The sequence below is a fragment of the Hetaerina americana genome, unplaced genomic scaffold (genome assembly GCF_022747635.1).
Source record: "Hetaerina americana unplaced genomic scaffold, ioHetAmer1.1.p SCAF_10, whole genome shotgun sequence".
Taxonomy (NCBI): domain Eukaryota; kingdom Metazoa; phylum Arthropoda; class Insecta; order Odonata; family Calopterygidae; genus Hetaerina; species Hetaerina americana.
This window is the reverse complement of record NW_027286070.1, coordinates 42,088,035-42,115,007: the sequence shown is the minus strand read 5'-3', so window position 1 is coordinate 42,115,007 and position 26,973 is coordinate 42,088,035. Positions and strand designations below refer to the sequence as shown.

The 26,973-nt window shown below is 35.8% G+C and overlaps 1 protein-coding gene across 5 annotated transcripts; it reads left to right on the top strand.

Annotated features, from left to right (window-relative positions):
• The first annotated feature begins 100 nt into the window (after positions 1–100).
• On the top strand, positions 101–25,262 carry LOC139700071 (transmembrane protein 209). 5 transcript variants are annotated; one of them, XM_071598557.1, is made up of 10 exons: positions 101–237; positions 554–694; positions 3,758–3,933; positions 8,380–8,556; positions 10,688–10,969; positions 14,235–14,417; positions 14,785–15,002; positions 17,004–17,268; positions 19,047–19,525; positions 23,762–25,262. In XM_071598557.1, the coding sequence occupies exons 1-10, from the start codon at positions 233–235 to the stop codon at positions 23,891–23,893; spliced, it is 2,058 nt and encodes a 685-aa protein (XP_071454658.1). In that variant the 5' UTR covers positions 101–232; the 3' UTR covers positions 23,894–25,262. The 5 variants fall into 5 exon arrangements, with proteins under 5 accessions (XP_071454658.1, XP_071454657.1, XP_071454656.1 ...); XM_071598556.1 differs by having other exon boundaries at positions 102–237; positions 557–694; positions 8,365–8,556; positions 23,762–25,261; XM_071598555.1 differs by having other exon boundaries at positions 102–237; positions 8,365–8,556; positions 23,762–25,261.
• The last annotated feature ends 1,711 nt before the right edge of the window (positions 25,263–26,973 follow it).

Sequence of the window (26,973 nt, the reverse complement as noted above, 5' to 3'; positions counted from 1 at the left end):
CAACTTTTCGGATTCGATTTGACACATTATGTAGCTTCATTTGTTTTATAGGGAAAAGCGCGGAAACGGCGTCGTCAATTTGGTCGTTAAAATGTTCATGACAGTATGGAGTAGATTTTGGTTAAATTATGGTTTATTAAGTATGTAAACGACGAATTGTATTCTCGTATCTTCATCGTATTTTAAATCCAGTGGTTGAAAGTTTAGTGCTAACCCAAATTTCGTGAGGACCATGAGGTAATGAAATAGTGGCATGAAGACAGTAGTTGATTGTGATTTGACAGAACTCATATATATTCTTGTTCTTATTCGTTAAAATTTTACTCGGCAAAGTCATGCTAGTGGAAATACGCCGAAACATTTTGTTTCCGATGGAGTAACTATTGTGCTTGCGCGATTATTCTGATAACAGTGATACTCCGCATGATTCAAGCGGGAATGGGTCAGTCAATGGGAAACCGGGTTTCTGCATGTTTAATTGGGTAGAAATAAACGTAAAATTTAAATTAAACAAAATATATTAAAAATATCTTAAGTTTTGAATTATTTTCAGCAGCCGATCACCAAGATGTGTTTCGAGGTCTGCTGTTGTGGAAGAAACCTTGGATATGATCTCAGCTGTGAAAAAAGCTAACCAAAGCCTTGTATGGGGAGCAGTAAACATCTCCTTTCTTTCGGTGGTGTTGTATGACATGTAAGTACTTTCTTTATTTTTTCAAACAAAATTATTTCGAAGCACAAAATCACAGTAATTAAATTCATTATGATTTTTTACTAAAAAATGTTCTTTTAACTTTCAATGTAACTTAATGTAGAGTTGTGGAATTAGTAGTTATATTGTCGGGTCTTGGTGGCTCGGGCCTTCTGACGCCCCGAATTAATTGCACCGAACCTCCCCCTCTTAGATAGATAGTGGTCTTTATTTGGGCGAAATTGAGACCAAATGGTCCCTTCTTAAAGTCCCCTCTTAAGCTGTCTGCAATCGAAGGTTTAGAGTTCTGATAACTACTATGACTTAACTGCCGGAAAAATATGACGGTGATGGTTGGTTTATTAAAGATGCTAGTAGTAAGTGTGTATATATTCGATTACTGAAAGTGATATGTAAATACTTAGGAACTATTCTAATGATAATTACGAAGTTGTGTGTGGTGTTATAAATGTAGTACCGATTTGATTTTTGGGTGAAAATTAAGGAATAAAGAAGACGTGAGATGGAATGACATAGGTGAAAATTAGTATTTCAACATAATTAAAGTAATTCCAGCAGATGGGCATGCAAGTCTTCAATTACGAATTTTTAACAAATATTCTCAGGGTTATCAAGTCTTGTCCCTGGTGAACACTATCAAAACAGTCGATGCCGTAACACCATACGTTTATTCTAAGGTTTGTTTTCAACTAATTTACAATTCCTTCAACATTATATTTAGTTCAAACGCGTTTGTTTCGATCAGGTTTTCTTACCAGATCCCAGGCATTGTTTTGTTAAGTAGGGCTTGTCTCATATTCCACTGCTGCTCTGTGGGAAACAAGCTTTGCCACTCAATGTCTGGTTTGCTGAATTACGCTCAATATAATCATAAGGTGCTGAAAACTGCTCTCTCTGCCAATTTTTCCTTTAAGTAAATATAATTGCACACTTCTAAATCGCTAACTTCTATTCAGACTGTTGGTCACAGAGATCACTTTGTAAACCATAAAAATTGTCATTAAATTCTGGCACTATTAAAGACTTAAAATATTTCAGGGATATAAACCTAAAAGTGTTACTCCAGTTTGAGGATTTTTATTTTAACTAATTGTAGTAGGTACAATGCTGCCATCAAGCATATCTCTCGCATTGTGAAATATTGGGATAGTTTTAAAAAAACTGCTACCCTGAAGAATATTTGACCCTCAACACCAACTCAAAGAATCACTGGACTCTAATGTTGAAGTTAAATTTCCAATATTTACAGATGTCATTAGGAAAGCATCTCTTTCATGTATAAATACAAAATGAAAATGAGGAAATGAAAACATTTTACCGATTTGGGCATGAGATGATTGTAATCAATATCTAAACAAGTTCGTATGATTGTTGCATTGAAGTTCGTATGAAAGTTATTTTGGCCATTAAGTTTGTTGTTTACCATTCTTTTGAAGCTTTGTTTATAAACTTCAATTTAATGAATGCCTGGCTACAATATTCCCCAAAGAGTTGCTCTCATTTGCCCCACCAGCACCTTAAAGTTATTTTACAGGAGGTGACCGCTGAGGTCATTTGTGCCATTAGGGATGGTTGGGAAAGGTAGGGCGGGAAGAAACCTACCATCGGCATTAGCTAACTCATGTCGAAAGGCACCAAGGGGTCCGCAGTTCAACGTCCCATCCGATGGATGTCGTACTCACTCAAAGTGCTTTCCACAGAACACCTCAAGTAGGGATCAGGATATCGCTGAAAAATGTTTGTAGTTTCCATGATTTGAACCTGGGCCCTCTTGGTGGTAAGCCTGGGCATTAGCCACTGCACCATCCCAATCCCCACCAGTATCTGCTATCACTTGAATGTTTCTCCTCTCTCCCTCATATATTATTAGTGACTTGTTGAAAGTTTGCATTAGCATTTCATATTCCAAATTCTGCCAGTGATTGCCTTCAACTTATACTAACCAGGTATGCCCAGAACGAAAGGCATCGGATGAGTCCTTGCCAAATGCAAAAGACATTCCAACTACCTTTCTGTTTACCCTTTCATCATAAGAGATTTCCCTCACATTAATCACCAATCTGATCTATGTTCATTCCTGGCAATGTACTTTACCCCCTTAGTCTCTAGCATGCCTAAGTCTTTAGCAATTCTTTCATATAATTTTCTTGGTCCAATATGATACCTCCTCCCTTGGTTCAATGGGTCTCCCATTTCCATGCCATTTGTATAGATATATGTACAATTAGTTATTATATATTTTACATAGTTGATATAAAATTGATGCACGCTGCAATCATTGATAGACAGTTATCACCGTGAAAAATCGTTTAAATTTATAGGCACATAAGTAATGTCATCCAATTCATATTTCTTTGCTCCACCAATTTTATGCGGGGCGGTCCAAAGGAAACCGAGCACCTGCAACAACAACCAGTCCGTGCACAAACATTGACATAACCCAACAACTGCATGTGCCTGAGTTGTCAGTATGCAATTCTCCTGTCATAGCAATGTCAGTATCGATAGGTAAAATGCTAGCTTCTACCAGACGGTGTGTTATGATGGGTGTTCAGTTCAAATTTGCCTGTCCCTAGTGCATGCAGTGAAGCATTGTTCTCTTAACCTGACATCTTGGGCTACAACTAGTTTCTTTGATTTCATTTGAACAGGCAAATAGGTACCCCTTAGATTTTTAGGAACCCTAGAAATTATCTTAGTACTTAAAGTGATTTAGTTTGCATCCTCTCATTTTCTCAGGAACTAAAGAAAAAGTTCTAAGCCAAAATCTATTTTCCTCTATTTACGTTCCCATCCCTCATCATTATTGAGTGTTTCCTTTCAAGATTACCCACTATTACCTACTTTGGGTGATTATATACTACTCTGACCAATAAATATGTGAACTGAGGCCATAAAAACTTTATTTTGCATAATTTAGTCTGCATCTATTTTGTCCCCTTCAAAGTACTCATCTCTCATGCTGCTGTTGGTTTCAATAAAATGATTTAACTAGACACATCAATTCATAAAAAATGAACAAGATTTAATTGTTTATTTTGACAGATTGTACAAATGTCCAGCATACAGTCTAGCTGTTTATTATGGAGAAGTAGCTCTTGCTGTAATTTTAGCATTGAGCACAGCCTTTCACATAACTCGTTATGTGTATGTCAACTGGTGCCTTAAACCTGTCATTCTAACCCCTCAACAGAGGCGACTAATGGGGGTGAGCAAACTAGGTGAGTGTTTTAATATTTTGAGGTTCCTCATTATGACTTGTAAGAATCTTATATATCTAGTAACTGCAAGACATTCTGGGCTTTGATGTTGTCTTTTTCCAGTTTTAATATTATTGAATTTTATTTTATTCCATTTTTTTATGGTTCATAGGGTATAGGGCCTTGTAAATAGCTTTATTTTTTGCTAGTTTGATAGTTCTGGCTCAATATCTTTTGCCGTAATTTCTGAACCATCAGTGCATTCCCATTATTTTTTCTGCATGTTATTTGGTTAGTTTTTCCAATGCTGTGTCATTCTTGAAATTGTTTTGGGTTTGGGATTACTCTAAATACATCTGCATCAACATAATGCCCTGCAAGGGTGTGTGGTGGAGGATGTTAGGTCACCACCCATTAATAGGAACAATACCACTTGCAAAATCAACAACGTGGAAAACTACACCCACAGTAGCGCACACACTCATGCAAAAATCCCTTCATCCAACACTCATTCAAATACATGTACCATAAACCATACCATAGTGTGGTGCACAAACCACTTTTTTAGATAAGGGTTAATTTGGACCTGCACTGTGATAGTGCGGTGTGGAGTTGGTCATATCACAATGATGGGAGCAGAGGATTTGGGTAGTACATATGCAGGTAAGAATGAGAATATCATTGAATCATTTTTAGAAATCTAAAACAAATATTTTTTGTTGGTATGGTGAAGCATAATAGTAATGTTGTTGGTTTAACATATGTAATTTAAGGAAGTTTGTCTGTCACTTCCTGAGTTATAAAAATTCTATCTTATTCAATTTATAATGATGCAGTTTTAAGAATATTCCTTCATTCCACTTCAAGTGAAAGATACGAGGGCTGTCCACTAAGTAACTTATGTTTGAGTGTAGCAAGTGAAGTAATGTGGGAGCCAAATGTTTGCTGTATTGACACACACACTAGGACGGTATATCTCAGGCTTCAGTGTTTGGAAGACCACTCCCTTGTTATTTGTTTACAGTAGTGAGTCAAAATGAGCAATAAAATTGGAAATCCTGCAAAATGTAAAAATCTATTAGTGATAAGGTTTTTACTGGCAATAAACTCCAAATCTGCTGACATTCATCAGGAATTTTGTGCCGTGCACCAACAAAGTAATGAGTGGCAGTGTTGTGCGGCAGTGGCATTGTTAGTTCAAGAGTGAATGGCCAAATGTCCGTGATGTCTATGAACTGGCCATTTGTCGATTCATCTGTCACAAGGCAGGCTGACTGCTGCGGTTCGCATCGTGAACATTGGTGCAGCCATTTTTAAACTGAATGCACCACTGTCTCACTCCACCTTCACTCATTAATCTGTCTCCGTTTATTACACAAAGTTGCCTATGGATTTCAACTGGCTTATGGTTTCTTTTGCCAGTAGAAACCCAAGATAGCTCTTCACATCTCACAGGATTTTCTATTGCCCCGCACATTTTAACAGTTTGCAGTGAGCAAAGTAAAGGAACCACAGTCTTCAAGTTATCAAAGTAGGATGCTTACTGAGTGTAGGGACATTTAGACTCCAAAATGGTGGCTCTAGCCCTACTCACTGCCACACTAGGCTGAAACGTGTTACTTTTTTGACAGCCATCGTATTTAACTGAAAATGCTCCCATCTTTTTTGTTTATTGTATCAGCATAGATTCAATAATCAATTTGTAAGGCATGTAAATGAATGCAATGCTAGTCCCAGCAATTTCCCCATAAGGAATTGCATCCAATTAAAATAATCTTTTTAAATATTTTCTTGTATGGAAGATATTTGAATAAGATCTTTTTTCCATCTTGCATTAGTTTTTATGAAAAGAAGTCTGTACTTAATTGAGAAAGGTGTAAATTGATTAATAAAACCCATGAGGGAGACTGCAATCAAAAAAAGCTAGTGGGTTGCAAATATGTGGGTCTTTCAGTGTGGGTAAAATTCATGTACTAAGAACTGGAAGTACATTTTTCAGAATTCCGAGCAAAAGACAATAGATTCAACTACCTATGTATTAACTTTGGGGGAACTAATGTATATTTGTGATAACAGATGAACATCCTTGAAAAAGTCTCAATATTTAGTAATGAGTGTGTACTTCTATGTGATCTGTAATTTAACAACCTTCCTTGTTTGCTGATTTTATTACATTGTGGTGCAAAGTTATCAATATTAATCCCAAGAAAGTCAGTCACTTTGAATGTTGTATACTTAAAACTCATTAGAAATTAGCATCAAAGTATTGAACAAATGTTGTTTAGAATTTACAACTTGCCAATTATATTCATTGAAGAAATGGCAATTGTCCTAAGTAGCCAAATCTGGAGAGTAGAGGGAATGTGGAATGAGTTGGAATCATAACTCCGTCAATTGTGGAGTCAAAATAGCTGATGAGTTCGCTGATCCATTGCCATGATGTAAAGGAATTTTTTTGTGAGTCAAGTATGGATGTATTTCTTGCATCTTTGTTTTCAGATGTTTTAATTATGATGCATAGTATGCACCTGTAATAGGTTGAATCTTTTACAAATACCTACTGAAGATTATTCCTTTATTCCTTAAGAATCCAAAAAAACAGTTTGAACCTTGACTACTGAAGGTTACAATGTCATCTTTGCCTTCTTTGGTGCAGACTCTATACTGTCAGCCTATTGCTTGGACTGTTCCTTGGTTTCAGGTCAGCTGTTGTGGGTCCATGTTTTGCCCACTGTGACTAAATTACCCCCTGCCACACACCATTTTGGTGGCTTGCAGGGTATTGCTGTAGATGTAGAAATGATGCCTAAAGTCTGGTAGATTTTTCTGAAACAGCTACGAACTCTCCTTGGAACATGTCGCATGATTTCATTTTTGTTAAACTTTGACCGATCTTGGAACCAAGCTTGTAGATAGCGTTCTCAATTTTGAATGATGATCAAAATATCATGGACTTATTCACTTGAAATACCTGCTGCATTAGCAATCCCATTCACCTGCGCTTCTATCATTCGTCTCCACATCATGAATTTTATAAATGATTCCTGAAGTAGTGACCTCATCAGAGTATCCAAAATGTGCAGTGCTAATTTTGCTCATGTGGCCACATTGAAAATGTTGAAACCATTCCTAAAACATTCTAATTGAAGGTGTAGGTTGAACTTATCAAGTTTCTCTAAAACTCTTCTGAGGTGATCTGCCTTTCATAAAATAATAATGTTTGATCAGCACATTACCTCTTTCCATTTTTTGGAAATCACTCAATTTGCTCAATTCAACTGAATGCTAAATAAAAGAACAATAGATGGATCTAACTAAAACAGGGTGTGTGTTCATACTAACTGGAAATAACTTCGATATGCACCATTGATGCCATCTCCCTGATTTTGCGTAGACTTTACAAACTAAATTTGTACTGAAATGTTGACTTTTAATTTAGTAGCTTTTCATGTTGATCATGATTTCTTCTGTTGTTACAGCTGTGTTAGTTTCTCTCATAAAGAGTCTTAACATATATTAATGATAGCTCTATAAATAATTTCTAAAAAATTTTCTTATTGGTGTGTGTGTATTTCTTGAATGTGTCTGACTTCTTGATTCGAATGAATTATATTTCTTGAAGGTTACTTAATTATGTAATGGGCTGTAATAAATTCATAAGTAGGCAGAAAGTAGGGAAGGAGGGGGGTCAGTGGAAGATCTATTTTAATATAAGTACTCCATAAAATACTAGTGAATTACCACTAATAGCTTCCTGTGCAACAAATTATACTAGTGCAACACTTGCCCATGAACTTTTATTTTAAAAGTTGATTACAATGTAATGCAATCTTCATGCCAATTCCAAAAGCAATTCTTTTCATTGAGGTGGCGTTGCAAATGTTCATTATCAAATTGTATTAATGTTTTGCCAGCTCTTTCCTATTTTTTAATTATCCAATATATACCATTATTTCTTAGTAAAATAATAGTTATTAAAAATAATGAATACCGAAAACTAGTGTGCCAAAGACATTTACTGGTAATCTAGCCTTTTTGGATCATTATTCAAGCCATGGCCTGATGCCATTTCCTATGTGTCTATCTGCATGGTTAACACTAGTTTTCAAATAAACCACCCTTAAAAAGTTCAGCTATACTACAGTTTGAAGCACCTTTAAACCACTTAAAATTTGATTAAGCGAAAAATTTGTTTTTTTTTCATTGAATTTGACAGAGTAATGAAAGGTTAATGGTTTTTCTATGTCAGCCTTCTTCTAGTAGCAGTAAAATTTGTAATTAACACCTATTAGCTTTTTAACAATAAATTGTAATTAAGTCATGTCAGTGTTGTATTTATGTTAATGCTAAATGTTTTTTAATTCATAAAAATTGAATATTTTCTCTCAATTAAGTGTGCTGGTAGTTTAAATGTGTAGTTTGTATATTCACATTTCACATTCATTTTAACAGATCCTCATTTCAAAGGGTCACCTGAATCAATGACACCTAAAAGTGGATGCTCTCCAGAAAAACAGAGATCTCCTTCGCCTGTTCGTCACACACCAAAGAAGCTGTTTTCATCTCCCTCTGCATCATCTAATGTATCTACAAATACTTCTCTCTGCAGTCCATCTTCTCTTAACTCATCAGCAATAGGCAACAGTAAGATTTTTTGTTTTAAAAAAATTAAAATCAGAACATATTTATTGTCAAAAGCATTGAAGCCATAAGTGTGGAGACTAGGCTCTGATTATTAGCCATATCTCATTATTACAGGGCGTCCAGTGGAAAACTTGGAAAGAGTATTTTGCTTTGCTGAAAAACAAAATACTCTTCAAAATATTGGGGAATTTTAGTATTATTGGGTAAAAACCTGGATAAATGATATTTAGGCTGATGAGGTTAAGGTGAGTTTCCTTTCCACTCCTGCACATTTTTGGATAATATTCAGTCGCTCAGTGGATGATTGAACTCAACTCCATTACTCACTACAGTGTTGTGTGTAATACACAGAACAACTACTCTGGCAGATAAGTCAAGCCGGGGTGTGGGAGTGGAGGCTTGCACAAAGCTTGTCACATTAGTCAAACTTCCTCCAATTATTGAGGCCGATTTCAATCATCACCCTCGGGCAGAAGAAATATTACTGGGTTTCATTAGTTTCTCCTTAATGAACATGTCATAATGTGACTAGCAGCTGACAGTGACAGTGAAATTTGCATTTACTTTGGGTAATTCAATACAAAATCAACTACATTAGTGCAAAACATTGCCTTGGAAAAATGCAAAAAATTGAACTTAATAACTTTGGACAAAATTCAGATTCATTGGGGCACCTTGCATCCCTCATCATTGAATACAGGGATTAGCATCGCTACTCTACTTCAGGCATTTTTAATTGGTAACTAATGAAATTTAATTGTATAATAGTAAATGGGTAAATGGTCACACTACAAACACTTGCCAGTTCTGTAAACCATGCAAAATCTTGCCAATCCAGATTTTAAAAGTCTCCTCTTGATTTAATTGTCTCTGGGTATGTTTGTGCATACCTAAATTTAATGAATGGTTGGATCACCTATCTAGTGAAGAGTATTTTTTGGCTTGAAAAAATCTTGGAAAAGTCCAGGAATATCAAGTCTTCCTGGAGATTAAACATTGGCGTAGAAAATAAAAAAAATTAAGGTGAATGTTGTTGTTCACTTAACAATAAGTTGAAATTATTTTAATAGTTTACTGAAATTCCAGATGCTAATTTAGTAAGGTGCTGTATAAAACTACATTGTTTAGGTATTGATCTTGGTGTTTTATCTAGGAAGATTCTTCGTATTTTTTCATGAGATTACATGTGTTTTGATTTAATGTTGTAAAAATATTTTTTGCAGGATGCATGGCAAGCAAGTTGGCATAAATACTTAAATTATGTTTGGTGTTGTTATAGCCTTCTGAAGAGAGTATTTAGTTACTAATTGAAGTCACCAGGGTTCGTAGTTTTGTAATACCATAGGGTACTCCTTGCTGAATACAAGCTACTCATGTAATATTTAGGAGCTTATTAGAACTTGTACAGATGCTAGCATGGCATAGGGACAGGAATTGTTTCCTTTACCCTGAATGTATCAAAGTCATACTCCATATTTAGGGCTCAAAACATGTCACTTTTAGCGACATCATTTTCAATTAATGTTATCTAATTGTCAATTTCTGGAATTTTGCACTCTTTGACCTTTTTCTCCTTATTATGCCAATTATCTGTGCCGTAGAAACATCTTGTTTTTTGTCATGACTGCCAGCATCAAAGGGTAATTATTGTTGCTTTTCCTTGTCATTTTTGTACATTAGTCGCTACCAATATGTGAATTAATGCCAGAGGAAATGCAACCCTTGCTATGGACAATAAGCATTTTGAGAAATGTTTTTACAGGATGGATGCTTGATTTCCGATGTAAGAGCTCTTCAGTGGCCCTCCATTGGGCATATGTGAAACAAAATGAGCCTGGTTAAAGTTGCTCATTTCATGACTTTCTTTACTGTTTTGTGAATTTTATGCGATTCAAAATTTGATTCGTGATTTCTAGTACATTTGATTCCAGTAGCATCATTGAAGTTAGAGGTGAATAATAAATGTTTCCATGATTGAATAGCTGCAATTTTTTTTGAAGGGCAGAATGATCTTGTTATGCTCATTCACAATGCATATTGTGAGTAGCCTAAGAGTTTGCCTTATTCATAAAAGTGTAGTTATACATGCCATTAGATTATCTAATGATTTTCTTCATGACTTTTGTTTTAGGTAGTGCTAGCATCCTCTCTAGTCCAAATTATTCCATGTCCAGTCCTTCATGGGTATTTCATCAGTCAAGTCCTGCAATGCCTAAACTCAGTTCAGCTGTGGGATCATCTCCATATTCACCAAGTAGTACGCTGCCATCCCTGTCTCCATATCCTCTATCATCATCTTTTATGGCCAGTCCTCTGACTAGTCATAGCCCAAGCCATGCTTACTCGTCATCACTGTTCACTTCGAGTGAGATGGGAAGAATGAATTCAAATCCAAAGACATCCTTTGAACCAAGTTAGTCATTATTTTATGAAACTTATGTGAGTGCATGCATGTTTTTGTATTGTATTATTTTTACATTACGAGATTAATGTATGCAAATTATGGAGTTATTATGCCAACAAATTATCAATAATTCCTGTGAAATCTCAAATGTTTTTGAAGGAATGAGTGATAAATTTTGTTTGAAAAAGAGTTTTGGAGGGATAAGTACTTAAAAAGTGTATTTTCAAGCTTTATAATTGAAATATCATACAGACATTTAATATATTTTAGTATAATTAACAGTTATTTATTTATTCAATGTGATTCAATGAAGTAAAAAGACCTAATGCTGAAAACGTTTTGAAGTGAGGTTCCTCATTTAGGAGGATTTCCTATGCATCATAAGATTCATGTATTCACATGTATGGCAAAATCTGGGTTTTCTGTGCTAATGGATGCTCAATGAAACATGGATAATTGTAAAACACAGATAAATGAAACAAACAGGAAAAATGGTTGTGATATTAATTTATATATTTTTAAGAAAGTGTTAAAATTTGGTGGTTTTCCAGGTGGTAACATACGAGGGTCATCCGGAAAGTAGTACCCGTTCGTGAAATAAAGACACAAAAGTAAATATTAACAAACATAAAAAATTTTATTTGAAAGAGGATACTTTAAACTACTTCTCAACATAATCTCCAAGCAAATTAAGGCATTTGTCATAACGTGTGACAAGTTTCTGTATTCCTGCTGCATAGTCCTTCGCCGCCAGCTCATTGAGATAGGCGAGGGACCCATCTTGCACAAATTTTTGCATAATGCAGATGGTGTTTAACAATTTCATGAACAATTGTTCGAGAAACATTGGGAAAATGCTCACAGATGTCATCAATTGTGACGCGCCGATCGTTCCTCACGAATTCGTCAACTGAGCTCACCAGTTGGTCTGTAATGACAGACGGTCTCTCCGAACGCTCATCGTCGTGTGTGTTCCCCCTCCCCATGTTGAAGTTGCGACACCACCGCCGAACAGACGACTCGTCCATTACATTGTCTCCATACACCTCCTTTAATTGGCGATGAATATCACATGGGCGAACGTTTCTTGCATTGAGGAATTTAATCACTGCCCTCACTTCACAACTGGCGGCGTTCTCAATTTTTTTAAACATTGTAAACAATCACAGAAACAACACAGGCAATGCTAGCGTCACGCAACTTGGCTCAGAGAAGGCAGACAAGCCACTGAAGCTATCTGACCTCGTCCAGCGGCTACTCGCGTCGTCAGCACTTCATGCGGCACGAACGGGTACTACTTTCCGGATGACCCTCGTACATCAATGTACAGTTATGCTTAAAATTTTACTTGAAATTTACATATATTATATTTATTCATAAAATTTCACATGCATGCAGTTATAATTTAAAAAAAATCTATTTACATTGGTTGGGAAGGACTTGAATAGTTCTGCAGGTTGACTGTTCCATTCAATGTTCAGTTTTGTCGAGAAAAAACTGATACATATATGGAGAGACTCCTTTTTCAGTCCCTGTTATTAATTTGCATTTATTCAGCAATAGGAGGTAAATATTTTTCCATTTTTCAGCAATTTTTAAAAAGATGGAGTTATAGTTTTTGAAAAAAGCAGAGCTATCATGAAGTGAAAAGGAGAATGTATTTTCATCTGAAAGATAACCCAATCTCGTAGCCATGGAAAAAAAAGTGAATGTCAAAGGGCGAGTTTTGAGAAAGGATCGCTGTTATGGATTCTTATTAGTTGTATGATGCCAATTAAAATAATGCAGTGTAGTTAGTTAATGACTTATTTTTTGCCTAGTAGACCTTATCTATTTGCTTGCCTAAAAGGAGAATATGTAATTGTCGGGGCTAAGAATGTGAGGTAATCGATAATGGCACAGTATGGATATTAAAGAAATGTTTGAATTAAACTAGATTTCAAGACTATTGTCAACTTATGATTTTGTAAAATTAAAAAATATTAATAAATCCCAGGTTTTTCAAACTATTATTTTTTAAAAAAGTATGCTGAACTTTCAGAGAGTTTAGTTATCTTTTCGATTGTAATTTTATTAAAATTTTTAGTTTCTGGGAGGAGAATAGCATTGAAAATTTGCAAATTGGGTAATCCACTGATGGATAATCGAGAGTTCACTGTAATTCATTCAAAATGTCCATCTTTTACTCTATTTTCATCATCTGTATTTCTTTCAATATTTTTAGAGCAATGTTAATCTAAGTTAGAGTAAATTAGTTATCAACTAAGATCAGTTCACAGTGATGATTTTATTTAGTAATAAAAAACCGACTCCACCAGAAAAACAAAAGCATAACATTTTGCACTGTTCAGGTTACCATGCCAGTTGCAACATTATGAAGATCATTTAAAAATTGATTAACATGCTCTTCTCAATACCAGTTAATTAGAAAAAACTAATTTCAGAGAACCAATATACATAGCATCAGCCTAAACATTTACAGTTATGAATGACATCTGGGAAAAATGAGACGTAATTGTTTTGCAAAATCTGTGGGGTGGTGAGATTTTACATAAATTCAAGTTTCATGAACATTGGTTGAGTTTTTGATTGCATTAATTTGTATGGAGAGCTGCTCATTGGTCTCTTAAATATTACATTTATTCCAGGATTATGTAAATTCAGGGCCCATAAATTTGATTTACATATATTATTATTAATTTACCTGGCAATATTAAAGTATGGAAAAAATTATTGCTAAATGCTGATAGGCTGTGAACCCTCTATTATGGATTCATAGAATTGCAAAAGGGGTAGATTTATCTAGTGGCTAGAATTGGTGTCATTTTTCTTATATTGAAGTATATAAAAAATTATTGCTAAATGCTGATAGACTGTGATACCTCTATTATGGATTCATAGAATTGCAAAAGGGGTAGATTTATCTAGTGGCTAGAAGGGGTGTCATTTTTCTTTGAGGAAGTACTTTTAGTGTAAAAAGAATATGATTTTTACAATGCAGTATTGATTTTTAAGTTGTGGTCCCCTTCACCCAGCTTTTTTCTGTTTATCTTCTAGTCATTGCCTTTTATTACCATTCATAAATCTTGACCACCATATTTACTGAGAGATGCAGTCGCACCAGTTCACTCTGGGTGCTGCTGGATAGGGTTAATGGAAACTGGTTGAATTTACAGTCATATGTATATTTTTGGAAGTTTCTATGAAACGAGGCATACTCATAAAGTGTGAGAACACAATACAAACCACTTATACTTTGTAATTTTACTTTCAGGTTTCATGAGTGATATTCAGCAGTCACCTGGAGTTTCAGTGACACCAGTTAATACAAGCAGTGTATCACCGTTCAGTCCAGCATCACCTGCTATTTCACCTATGACTTTATCACAGAATGGAAATCAAACTCAATCATCATTCCTATACAGATGCACATATCAGCTGGCTCCTCTTGTTTCTGGTTTGTTGTACTTTATATTGATAAATTTTAAAACACCGAAGGTTTGGCTGATTTCCCTGTATTGAATGGGAAAGATGAACATAAAATGCCTTAAAATAAATATTATAGTGGATCTTTTTCATTCAGAACTTATATTTTTTACAAATTTAATTGAGTTTCTAAGCATTTAATTATCTTTATGATGTTAATTTTATTAATATATGGCTGGGAAGAGCTGTAGCCTGGTTACATCACTAAAAGGATAGTCGAGAGTTAACTGCATTTAAATAATTTGTTCTATCTTGGCCATGCCAGTATTATTATTAAATTATTTCCTTTTGTATATATCCCAATTGTATAAAGATTTATTTTTTTGTTCCAATTTCAGCTATTATGCCAGGGAGAGGTAGGGGTGATAGCAAAAAAAGAGATAGTGATAGCTGGACAGGGCTGGCCCACTCATCTCCCCTTTCCTCCGGGTCATCTTCATCACCATCAACGTCTTCACCTGGCACTGGATCATCCCTCTCTCATGGGAGCGATACGTGGCAATGTGCTGGAGTTAATGTTGCTAATCTTGAACGTTGGACCATGAATTTGAGAGTGGTACGGCAAGGATATGATTTATTTTTTGGGGAAATGATATCAATGTTCCAATGGCTATGCAGTCACTTTTTGGGTGTTTTGTTAATTTACCATGTTTCAGATTAATGCATCTTGGGCCCATGCTAATCTTATTTTTAAAGTCAACTTACTCCGAAGAAGACTGCCGTTTTATTATTTTTTTATTGTTAATTGAATGAAGAAACCAAAGTATGTGACTAATTTTTCATGAATGAGTTACCTATAGTATCTAATTATACAGGGTTTGTCCGGAAAATAAGTGTACTGAGCTCAGGAAAAAAAATTTATTACACTTTTACATATCTTAAGCTAATATTCCTCAAAATAGGACCCTTGTGAGTCGATACACTTGTTCCAGCGGCGTTCCCATTCCTGGAACGCTCCCGCGAAGGCATCATCTGGAACCTCTCGAAGACTCGTCGTCGACCTCTTCTCTGCCCTCCACGAACATCTTGTGCCACCGAAAGATCATGTTTCTGGTCATGGCTGACTCCCCGTAAACCTGGTTAATCATACCAACAGTTTCGGTAGATGATTTCCCAAGCTTTATCGCAAATTTGATGGAATAATGCTGCTCCAAAAACTTCGGCATCGCGTTCCGTGACGTGGGTCGAGCGTGGAGGTTCGCGTTAACAGAGCTCCTCACTACACCACAGCTCAGAGCCGACTGCCTTTTTCAGCGTCGCTTGCCAACATACCCCCCTCCAATCGCAGCCCGTCAGAGCGGTGCTGGGTGCGCCTGGAGCGCCCAACCCAGGAGTCAGTACACTTATTTTCCGGACGAACCCTGTACATTAGTCCTTCAATAATTTCTTAGAAAATCCAAGAGTTGAAGCTTATGGCATTGGCAAAAGTTTGCTTTTAGTAAGTCTTACTCTTCCTGCTGCCATTGAAGTTTCCACTATATTCATCATGTAGTTTCATTTTCATAATCGATTGAAGCAAAATACTTCTGCACACTTCTTTTATCAAAATTTAAGATAACTTTAAAACATGTTAAACACATAGTTCAATGTTTCAGGCATAGTTTTTTGGAATTGTTCCATGTTGAATAATGTCAAAATAAAACTTTGTAAATCCACAAGCATAAAATAAACTTTAATGCGACCCATGTTTCACTGCGGTGAAGCATCATCAGGTCTGACTTTTTATATATGTGGATTTATAGTTTTATTTTAACATTATTCATGTTTAAACACTTTTATTTAAAAAGTTTAACACCATAAGAGATCAAAGCCGAGTTGGATGAAGTTCATGGCACATCTGTTTGAGTGTTTGTGACCGTGTAAAATGGAGTAAATGAGTTAAAATGTTTCAAAACATCCACAAATGATGACCATTGTTTAAGACGTCCAGTGAAAGTGAGTTTTTGAGTGATTAACAAATTAAAATTCGTGAAATAGCTGTTGGTACAGGCATATCTCAAGGTGCGTAGTATTTTAATTGTGGCACAAAAAATTGGATGCGAAAAAAATCTCGGCCCGATGGGTGCTTTATTTGCTTTGAGTAGAGAATAAACAATTGTGTGGTTAGTTCTAAGGCTGGTTAGGTGCTTTTACAGCACTCTGAATCATTCTCATTGATTGCTTGCAATAAGGACAAACAATAAATGTAGAGTATTATGCATCAATTTTGCCTTATTTGAGCGAAGAAATTAAGAACTAATATCATTTGGCAAAAACATTCTGCTCTTTCAAGACAATGTACTGTGGAATAAAGTCTGTGGAAAATTACGAACTCTTTTAATGTGGACATCAAAAAATTCTACTAAGTAAAGCCTGAAAGTGTAAAATATAAATGGGGAAATGGTAGTAGAGTGGGTAGATCAATCCTGGTCGGCACTCTGACTGAAAGGATCTGTTCAATTCCAGGTGATGCCTCAGGGTATCAATAACTTAACCCAAACTGTAGCTTTCTGATACCAGATAATTCTTGAAAAATATCCAGTAAGGGATCCATTTACCTTGCATATTTTTTTTGCAGTGGCTATCCCAAACAGTGGTTGAGCGTGTTGTGCAAGAAATTGACTCCATAAATGAGGCCCTTGGCTGGAATAATTCCATTGGAGGTGTTGCTGGAAGCAAGGAAGGAGGAACAGAAGAGCAAGGCATTGGCAATGTTGGGTTGGATAGGCTACGGAGTGCTGCTCTTGTGCCTCATGTAATCACAGCTGCTCCTAACTTATCTCTTCTTATCCCGTTTTTGGAGGTGACCCCAAATCAGAAGTACCTGGTGGCACGTATACGAAGTGAGTTTACCAGTTTTCATGAATCGTATGTATTTTTTATTTGCCTCTTCTTCAGGATCATTGAGCATGAAATAGAAGGATTAAAAGTAGTAAAAATGAATGCAGAAATACAGAAATACACATTATTGACGTTTTTAATATCATTTTCCCTTAATGATTTCACTTGCTTTTCTTTAGTATTACATGTAATTATTTCTGTGTATTTTGGAATTGATATTATCCTCAACACGCCTTGTTTATAGTAGAAAAGTGGGTGAAGGACTGAATTATTTCTCCTCTAGTGAGGACCTATTCAATTATAAATGTTTGGCATTGTATGTGAAGAACCTAAATTTTGAATGAATTAAAAGTCAAATTTGAGTCAAATAAGTCATTTGAAATGGACAATATTGACTTGCAGGTGTGTGAAAGGGTTTAGGATATGTAATAAAGGAAGTGTGGGAGAGAGGGGCAGTGTCCACGAAAAGAGTGACATTGTATTGTTATCTCTCAAGTTTATCTTTATTTTATTCAACATGCTTCCAAACGGTGCAACAAAGAACAATAACATGTTGCAAAAAAACAAGATTATTCCATATTATCACTGGTCATCCAGACCAAAATGGCAATATTACATCTCCAGCATTCCATGTAGGATATGAGGAAACATTTCATAAATTATATATTTGGCTCCTGTTTGATGTGTATCAACATAATGTGTGTAATAAAAATCAGGAATAGGTTTGGTCAAAGGGGATTAAATGTAAGAAGAAACCACTGTGGATCTTAGAAAAAGGAACTGAGAAAAAGATTGGTAAAATGTTACACCTGGTGTGTAATGTTCTACAGAGCTTAGTCATGGATTTTGTGGAAGGATGAAGTGAAAAGAATAAAGGTCTTCGTAATATGGATCTGGAGGAGAATGGGAGGATAGAGTAAAAAATGAAGAGGTGCTACAAAGGATTGGAGAGGAAAGAAAATTGGTAAAGGTAATCAAGAAAAGAAAGGTTAGTTAAAATGGGCTTTGTATGAGGAAGGAATACTTGTTGGAGACTGTGTTAGAGGGAATGATAGCAGGGAAGTGAGGACATGGGAGGAAGAAGTGTATGGCGTTGACATTATTAAGATAGGTGGGAATATGAAGAAATGAAAAGAATGGCTGAGGACATTTTTACTTGGAGTTCAACTATAAGAGAACTTGCCGTACTGCAGAACAACCCAAGATCACAATGATGATGTGTGTAATTCACTTTCCAACTTTTCCAGCTTTTCTTGTTTAGCAATAAGCAGTTTTTATTTTTGAAGCAGTGACACTTCTGAATTTTAAGTTTTGGTGCATCTTTGTGCTTGAATGTTGCTTTTTTGATGTAACATTAATATAGAATGGTTCAAGAATTCCATAATTTGATTACTGTGATTTGGTTGGTTCATCATTTGTAGGTGTTTGTAATGACCTTTTTGGTCTTTGCTGTTGGATCCTCCCTGATGCAGTCTAGTCTTCTCGATTCTTCATACCCATTTAAAAAGGGTTGTACGAGTTTATCAGTTGTATGTTCATGTTGTGTCTCCCGTATTTTACTGAAGGCTTAAAGTGGTTTGGTATGGTTTTTTTCACTGCTACACAATGTGCTGCTTTTGAGTGAACATTTGAAGCTTTATATTTTCATAATTTTCAGCTTAATAAAGCTAATGCTTTGAATATACATCAAATTGATGAGTAATTTAGATTTTGATAAATATTTTGAGTATTGTGTGAGTAAAGGTGGTACATGATCTCTATTGTCATTTTTTTCTCTCAGAGCTGGCCGAAGGTGGTTGCATGAGCTCATTCAATTGGAGTGGAGAGAATGCTGGTGAAGGAGTGTCTGGAGGTCGTCAAGCATCAGATGTGTCACAGTGTCCGACTGATGCCTTCATATTGGCCCATTTATTTGCCACTTACCTGGACACACAGATGCCCTCACTCCCCCCTTCTGCTGTTTTCCTTAGCCAAGAGACGTTAAAGACACCTGCATCTGTACTTTCTTCAATACCTTCACAGTCGTCCTCCCCTGGTGCCATCTCCCCCGGTCCCCAGGCGACATATATCCCTCTGCCTCTTGAAAGTCCCGAGTCAAGGCCATTCTCCATTCGTCACTTTGCTCGCATCCCCGAAGAGCTGGCAAGGAAGAGGAAGGGAGCAGAGGAGGGTGGAGGGCATATGATCATCTATCAAGCCAGGCAGTGTCCTCCTCACTTCCAGCTGGTCACTCCAGAAGAAGTTTTGGATATAGGGAAGGTAAGCAATTGTTCAATTGAAAAATTGTTTGATGATAAACACTTAATCATTAAGATAATGTAGAATTATTATTATTATTATTATTATTATTACTTTTTATTTGCCCAGAGATCACAATACAAAAATACCAGGTGGGTGAAGTATGTACATGATATAAGGCACGTCAATGAGGAGCAAAGACACAGGCTCAGTTAAGATACATAAAAGAATAGATGCTCATAGTTACATAAGTGTTTGGTACAAACCCATGAACATCGGCTGTAACATGCACATACAATATCAAATTCAGAAAAATCATTGATCACAAACATGAATCAGACCATTACCATTGCTAGAAACTAAAAGTATGAACTTACTGGTCGGGAATATTGTTGAGATATTCATCAACCGAGTAAAACATATTGCGTTGTAGATATCTTTTTAGTTTATGCCTGAATACGGCAGTTCCCTGTGTATCCTTGATACTTTTGGGTAGTTTGTTAAATAATCTGATGCCCATTTCATTGGGTCCTAATTTCAATGCTTTAGTTCTTATATTCCCATAATGGAAGTCATTCCTGCCTCTGGTGTAATGATGATGATAGGCAGAGTTAAGAGAATAGTTGCCGATGTTATTTTTTATATATAGAATTAAAAACATAATGTAGATGCATGGGAGAGGTAGCAAATTTAATTCATGGAAAATAGGCCTTGATGGAGCATTGTAAGGTTTCCTGGCGATGATTCTAATAGCTTTCTTTTGCATTTTAAAGATGGTTTGAGAAATAGCAGCTGATCCCCATAATATTATACTGTAGGTTATATTTGAGTAAATTTCCCCATAGTACAAATTGAGTAGTACAGTTTTACTTGTAGTTTCATACAGGTGTCTTAATAAGTAGCAAGTTGAACTGAGCTTGTGTTGGAGGGCTTTTACATGAGTATCCCAAGAAATATTTGCACATAGAGAAATACCTAGAAATTTGCATTCTGTCACACGCTCAATTGATAGGTCATTGATTTTTACCAGCAGATCATCTGATATGTTCTTATTGTGTGTAAAGTTTACTATTTTACTTTTATTTACATTTAAGTCTAGAAGGTTGTCTGTACACCACTTGTTTATAGCAAGTGTGACAGACTTAGCTTTTTCCACAAGGCTGGGATATGTTTGTGTTGATATTATTATATTAGTGTCGTCAGCGTACAACACTGGTATTATTCCATCATTATTTGGTAAGCAGTTAGGTAGGTCATTGATGTAAATCAGAAAGAGGAGTGGCCCAAGGGTTGAGCCTTGTGGAACACCTTTGTTAACTTGGTATGCTTCGGATGAATATTTTGACCCATCAACTGATAACACTACTTTTTGAGTGCGATTATGAATAAAGGACTTCAACCAGTTTAAAGGACTTCCTCTAATTCCTATTCTATTGAGTTTAATTAGTAGTCTATTGTGGTTTACATTATCAAAAGCCTTTGACAAGTCAAAAAACATTCCAAGAGTTTTGCGTTTAGCATCTAATGAATTAAGTATGCTGTCGATTGCCTGACATATGGCAGTTGTGGTAGACCTTTCCGATCTAAATCCATGCTGAGAATTAGAAAGTAGGAAGTTTTTTTCGAGATAAGATGCTATTTGCATATACATGGCTTTTTCGAATATTTTAGCAAATGTATTTTGGACGGCTATTGGTCTGTAGTTATTCAAATCATTTACACAGCCATGGTTTTTATAAATGGGCACTACTTTTGATTCTTTTAATTGGGATGGGAAAATCCCTTGTATCAAAGATTCATTAATTAAAAATAAAAGGGGTGCTTTTATGGCTTCAAAACAATGATGAACAACTTTACCAGGAATTTCATCTGGGCCAGTACTGGATTTGTTTCTGAGTGAGGAGACAATAGTTTTTAGATTGGTTTCAGAACAGGGCTTGGCAAACATTGACGATGGTGCATTTGCTAAAAGCACATTGGCTGGAGAAGTAGTTAGGCAAGGAGCTGATACGTAGTATTTGTTAAATTTATTAGCTAGAGATGAATAGCTAATGGCAGTGTTATTTTCAGGGTTACAAAGTTTTGGGAGAGTGAGTTGTGGATTTTTCTTACCTCTACAGTCATTAATTATTTCCCATGCAGTTTTGGACTTGTTATTGGAATTAAGTAACTTATTATCATTATAGGTTCTTTTCGTGGTAGAAATCAGTTTACGGTAATACTTTTGAAATTCCTTATAGAGTAACCTTTGTTCATGATTGTTTGAACTTTTACTGGAGATAGCAAGTTTTTTAAGGATAGTTGAGTAATAACGGATCTCATCAGTTAGCCATGGCTTACATTTAGTTCTATGAAATATTTTATGATGTGTTACTGGGAAACACATTTCAAAGGATTTCATAGGATTATTGTCAAAACATTCCATGCCATAAGTTTTGAACAGATTCAACAATTCTGATCTGTGAGGGGAGTCAACTAAGAGATTACAGTTGAGATCGCCGTTCAGCACGAGTATTCTGTTGCTTGCATATAAGGAGCAAATGAGTTGGTCCAGTTTTTTAATGAATGAATGAAAATCACCAGTTGGTGATCTATAGATGGAGATGAGCACAAGCAATCCCACTGGAGTTTCATGGAAACACACTGCACATTCAAAGGTTTTTTCTTCCTTCACAGGCACGTGAACTGAGTTAATAGTCCCCTTTATTCTGCTATGCACGAAAATGGCCACACCTCCATTTTTATACGTGGCCCGGCAGAATGACGACACTAGGGAGTAATTTGAGAGTGAAATAACCTTAAGTTCTTCGTATTTTAACCAATGCTCTGTAATACACAAAAAGTCTGGTTCACACTTGTTCATAGCCACTTCAAGCAGGTTTACTTTGTTCCTAAGGCACTGAATATTTACTTGCGCGATTGTTAATGGCTGTCTAACTTTGACTAACCCTTTGCGGAGGTCAGGCGGGCCTTCAGAAAAAAAAACCTACTGACACAAACATGTTTCGGCCAAAAGTCGGGACTTTCCACGACATCTTTTAAGTCTTCACCGACCGATACACGAAAAGAGGTATAGGTGCCTCTAGATACCTTTAACTGCTCGATCTCAAAGCACTTGCCAGGTATTTTACTTGATACATACTTTTTAACTGCTTCGATTGACGTGTCTTCTTTGAATCGCCAAGCGTGTATGTGGACCATTTTCGGCAGCCCGACTAAATCACTGTCCAAGTTTGACGTCCCCACAATTGGCTTTGGCCGAGGTTTCCGTTTATATGAGACCATGGTGTAGCCCTCGTCGTCTTCTTTCCTCATGTTGCATGCAGTGGTATGCGGTTCCACAGGTGGTGGCTGTACATTTCCTTTGCGAGCAACGGAAGAGTACGGCAGCGTCACCTTAGGAGCACGCTCTTTATTATTAGTATTATTATCAGTAGCTCCGACTTGAGAATAATTAAACCGTTCCATGTTACTTTTCTTCTCTTTCACAGTTTTCACGGGAAGTTGCGATCGCTCACTTTCCAATGAGTTGGTGATCGATATCTTGACGTCACCCGGTATTTCCCTCGGTTTCTCATGCGTTTTCAGTGGACTCGTTTTTAGAATGGCGATTTCCTTTGACTGGTCATTTATTAATTTCAAACAGTCCTTGAGCTTGACCTGTAGATCTGTCACAATATGTAGGACTTCGTCTTGTTTACACTCAATTTTTTTAATTGCGTCACATGGACCAAACAAACACTTTTCACATCGATAGAGTAATTGCGAGTTGTTGGCTATGGAATTCGCCACTGATTCCGTAAGACCAACACATCCGTAATGGAAAAATGACTTACAGCCAAAACCACATTCCAAATATTCTGTCAAGGCCATGAAATCAATGATTATGATGATTGCTGTAGGCTGTAAATTATTTGATTAAGAGGTTGAGCCTAGTCATCCCAACTGTTAATCATTAAGTAATCAATAGTATTCATAAAAAAAAAAATAGAAGAATGGCATATTGATTAATGCTAAAACAAGTTAATGGTGACTTTGATTATTTCACCTCTGAGGAAAACTGCTGGATTAGAAATTGAATTGGTTGTTGATTGTATTTTTGTTATTAGGTTCTTTATAGCAGGAGAGAACTGTTCTGTTAACTATAGTATGTTGTGGAGCTGAAAAACAAAACTGGAAAAAGTACTCTAATAGAGTCATGATACATTTCTATTCTTCTAAATTCTTTAACTTATATTGTGATTACTTTCATTGTAGGGGCGAAATAATTTATTTCACACCATTTTACTCTTCCTTCATCTAATAAAAACAAGAGAGCATGGTATGCTTGGAGGAGTCAGTCTTGGGAAATCCGGAATCAGCATGCTGTGGATTATTGATGGCGAATGAAGACATTTTGATACAATTGCTTGTATACTGACTGTGATTCATTTTTGTGGTTTTTTCAGTGACCGACATTGTGTGAAATCGGTTTTACTCAAAGAAATTAGTGTGCAAAGTACTTTGAGGAAATTGATTTCTAGTAGAGTGACAAAGAAATCCTTTATTTTAAAACGTTTTAGGGCTATGCTACATTTGATACTATAATTTAAAGAAAAATTTGATTAAAAAATGAACTAATCAGCACAATCATCTATTCATTTGGCACAGGAGTTTTTATTACTGATCTTATTAAAGGTATCTCAAAACTAAATTTTTCAAATGAATAATATTTTTAATTGGAAACATATCTTTATTGATACTCTTATTGTTTGAAAATGAGGCTTCTATAAAATGACGTGAATAGAATTGAAATTTCAAATCTCTTCAGAGTGAAAAAGTCAAGTTCATTTTAAGATTGTTTAACATATAATTTTGAAGTCAATGTGAATGTTTCATGTGAAAGTCTGTAATTTAAAACTACAATCCTTGGTTAATTGACCTTTAATTAACCAGGTCCAACTGACTTGTTAGATGACGACTTCAATGATGATGGTTCCATTTGAGGACCTGATTCCGTCAAAAAAGACCCAGTTAAGTTGACTCCCTAGTAAGGGGTGGATATTGCAGCATGATGTAAGATGTCAACACAGCCAAACTTTAATTCTGTATTACTATTAGATGGGATCAGTATGTTGGCTGTATTCATTTCAAGCTCTACATGTTATAATGGCATTTATTGATGTATTAAGAAAACATGGGCTAATTACACCTCTCCAAAATTTGTGTTGAAATTAACAAATAATAGTTCCCATTTTAAGTGCTTTAAACTGATTTACAATCAATTGTCCCTGTTGTATTATGGCTATGAATTGACACTTAAGCATTATCGATTCTGGTCCAAGTTATCTATGTAAATTACCTTTTAATTTACTTTTTTTGTGTTGTCACTTTTTGTTGCAAAAAACAGTGGATAGTAGACTATTATGCTTTCAATGGAAAAAATTTATATTTCTGCTATATTCTTCATGCCTGCTTCACATACCCTGCTCTTTATTCGAAATCCTGCTAATATTTCTTCTCTGCCCAGTTTTGCGTATTCTCTTGAATATTTCAAAAGAATAAACAAAAAATTGGGTAGAAACAAGAAATTAAATCTTAAATAAAGTAATACTCTAGTTGATTGTTTTATGTATTTTATTTAAGTAAATTTGGTGAGGTTAATATTTTTGTAGCTATGACATTCTCTTTGAGCGATATTATGTTGAGTTATGAATACCAATGGTTTTACTTCCTAATTCAAAGGCAATTTGTGCTTGAAATGTATCATAAAATTTAACTTTTTTATTTCTACTTAGTATGCTGCTGTTGGTTGTTGTTTTTCCTTTATGAAGTGAAGGTGCTCAATGATCATGGCTGTTGATGTATCTTAAATGTGATTCAAATACTACTTCTTAAATTGAAGACATTTCTACTTGCTTATGGGACCCTTGAGTAAAATCTAATACTGCTGGTTTGGATATTTTCTGGAGCAATGCTGGTGAATACCAATTGAGGAATGTATCATCAAATCAATCTTGCCCGATGCTATAGCATATTCATGCCACCCACAACCTATTTTGTGGTGACTTTTTGAAGCATTGTTTGAATGCTCATAGTAGAGTACATGAATACGTTATTGCTATTAACCCTCTGGTAGTGCTTTTCAGCCTTGTCAAAACAATGGGTATTAACCCAAGCACTGGGAAAAACAGGAAAAACATTTTCTGTATGATAGCCCTTAACAGGGGATGCATCCCTTGTGTGTTTCACCTGAAACTCAGTTGCTGATTTCATCAATCAACTTAGGGGACAAGTAATACTGATGCGATTATGGGGTTAGTCTAGTGGAAGTAGGTGGTTCCAGAAGGGATGCAGAGTGGACCTGGGGAACTTCTCACCACCTATCACTATAGGTGGCAAGAAGGATAGTATGCCAAATGGGTTGAGGGGTGGACCAGAATGACTGATGGATTTGACAAGCAATAGGGAAAAGTGCTGGATCTCAGTTGAAACATGATTGTTTTGTTAAGTTTTTATCCATTGTAATGACTTAACGCTTGATTTTCCGAGTATTTGTAATCAACCGGTGTGTTGGCTAACTGGAAATCGCATTGTCCTTTTTAAAATCAGGTGGTCTTTTGTATCTTGAGACCTAAAGAGCCAGTACTAGCTTGTCATGATTTCCTGGGACCTATTCTCTATAGTTTACACTTATCAATCTCAGCATCAGAATCCATGGCAATAGTTCACTGGTAGATGCATTGCACCTGGAAACCCAGTCTTATCTGGTGGTGATAATATGGTTGATGGTATAGTGGTATAATATGGCATGGAATGGGAATATTTAGTGAAAAATTTATCAACTATCTTTCTTAGAGTAGAGATTTTGAAATGAGTGCAATCAGTAATACAGGTTCAAATGTACAATAAGATATGTTTGTCTTGTGAAACTTAATCTAGAAATTTGTTTGTGTTAAAATGTTCTTAGAAAATTGAAATTTTAGATAACACGAGATAAAAAAAGTGGTTTGATGAGTCAAAAGGCTAAAATAACGGAACATTCTCATACCCTTCTGACATGACGAATAAGGAAGTGTTTGGTTGCATGCTACCTTTATCAAACCAATAATTTGAACTTACCCTGGTTGAGCTCTGCTAACCCCTGTGGGTAGGGGGATGTTGAATACTCCCACAGTAACCCTGCTTGTCGTAAGAGGCGACTAAAAGGGCTGGTAGAAAACCCTGAAAACAAACCATTGGTTCTGTTCAGATCCATGCCTTAAAATATGTCTGGGTATGGGAACATTCACTACCTCTTTGTTCTCTGATGAGTGGTTTAGTGTGACAATTAGAGGGCCAATTATTGTTCCTAAAGTCTTTGTCATCCTGTTTTTTTCTTAGTTTATTCTAACAAAAGTAATTGGCAGATGCTAATCATAAATACAATGAAAAATAACAGAATTTTGACTTGTAACCCCTCTGGATAGGGACATGCAGAATACTTTGCA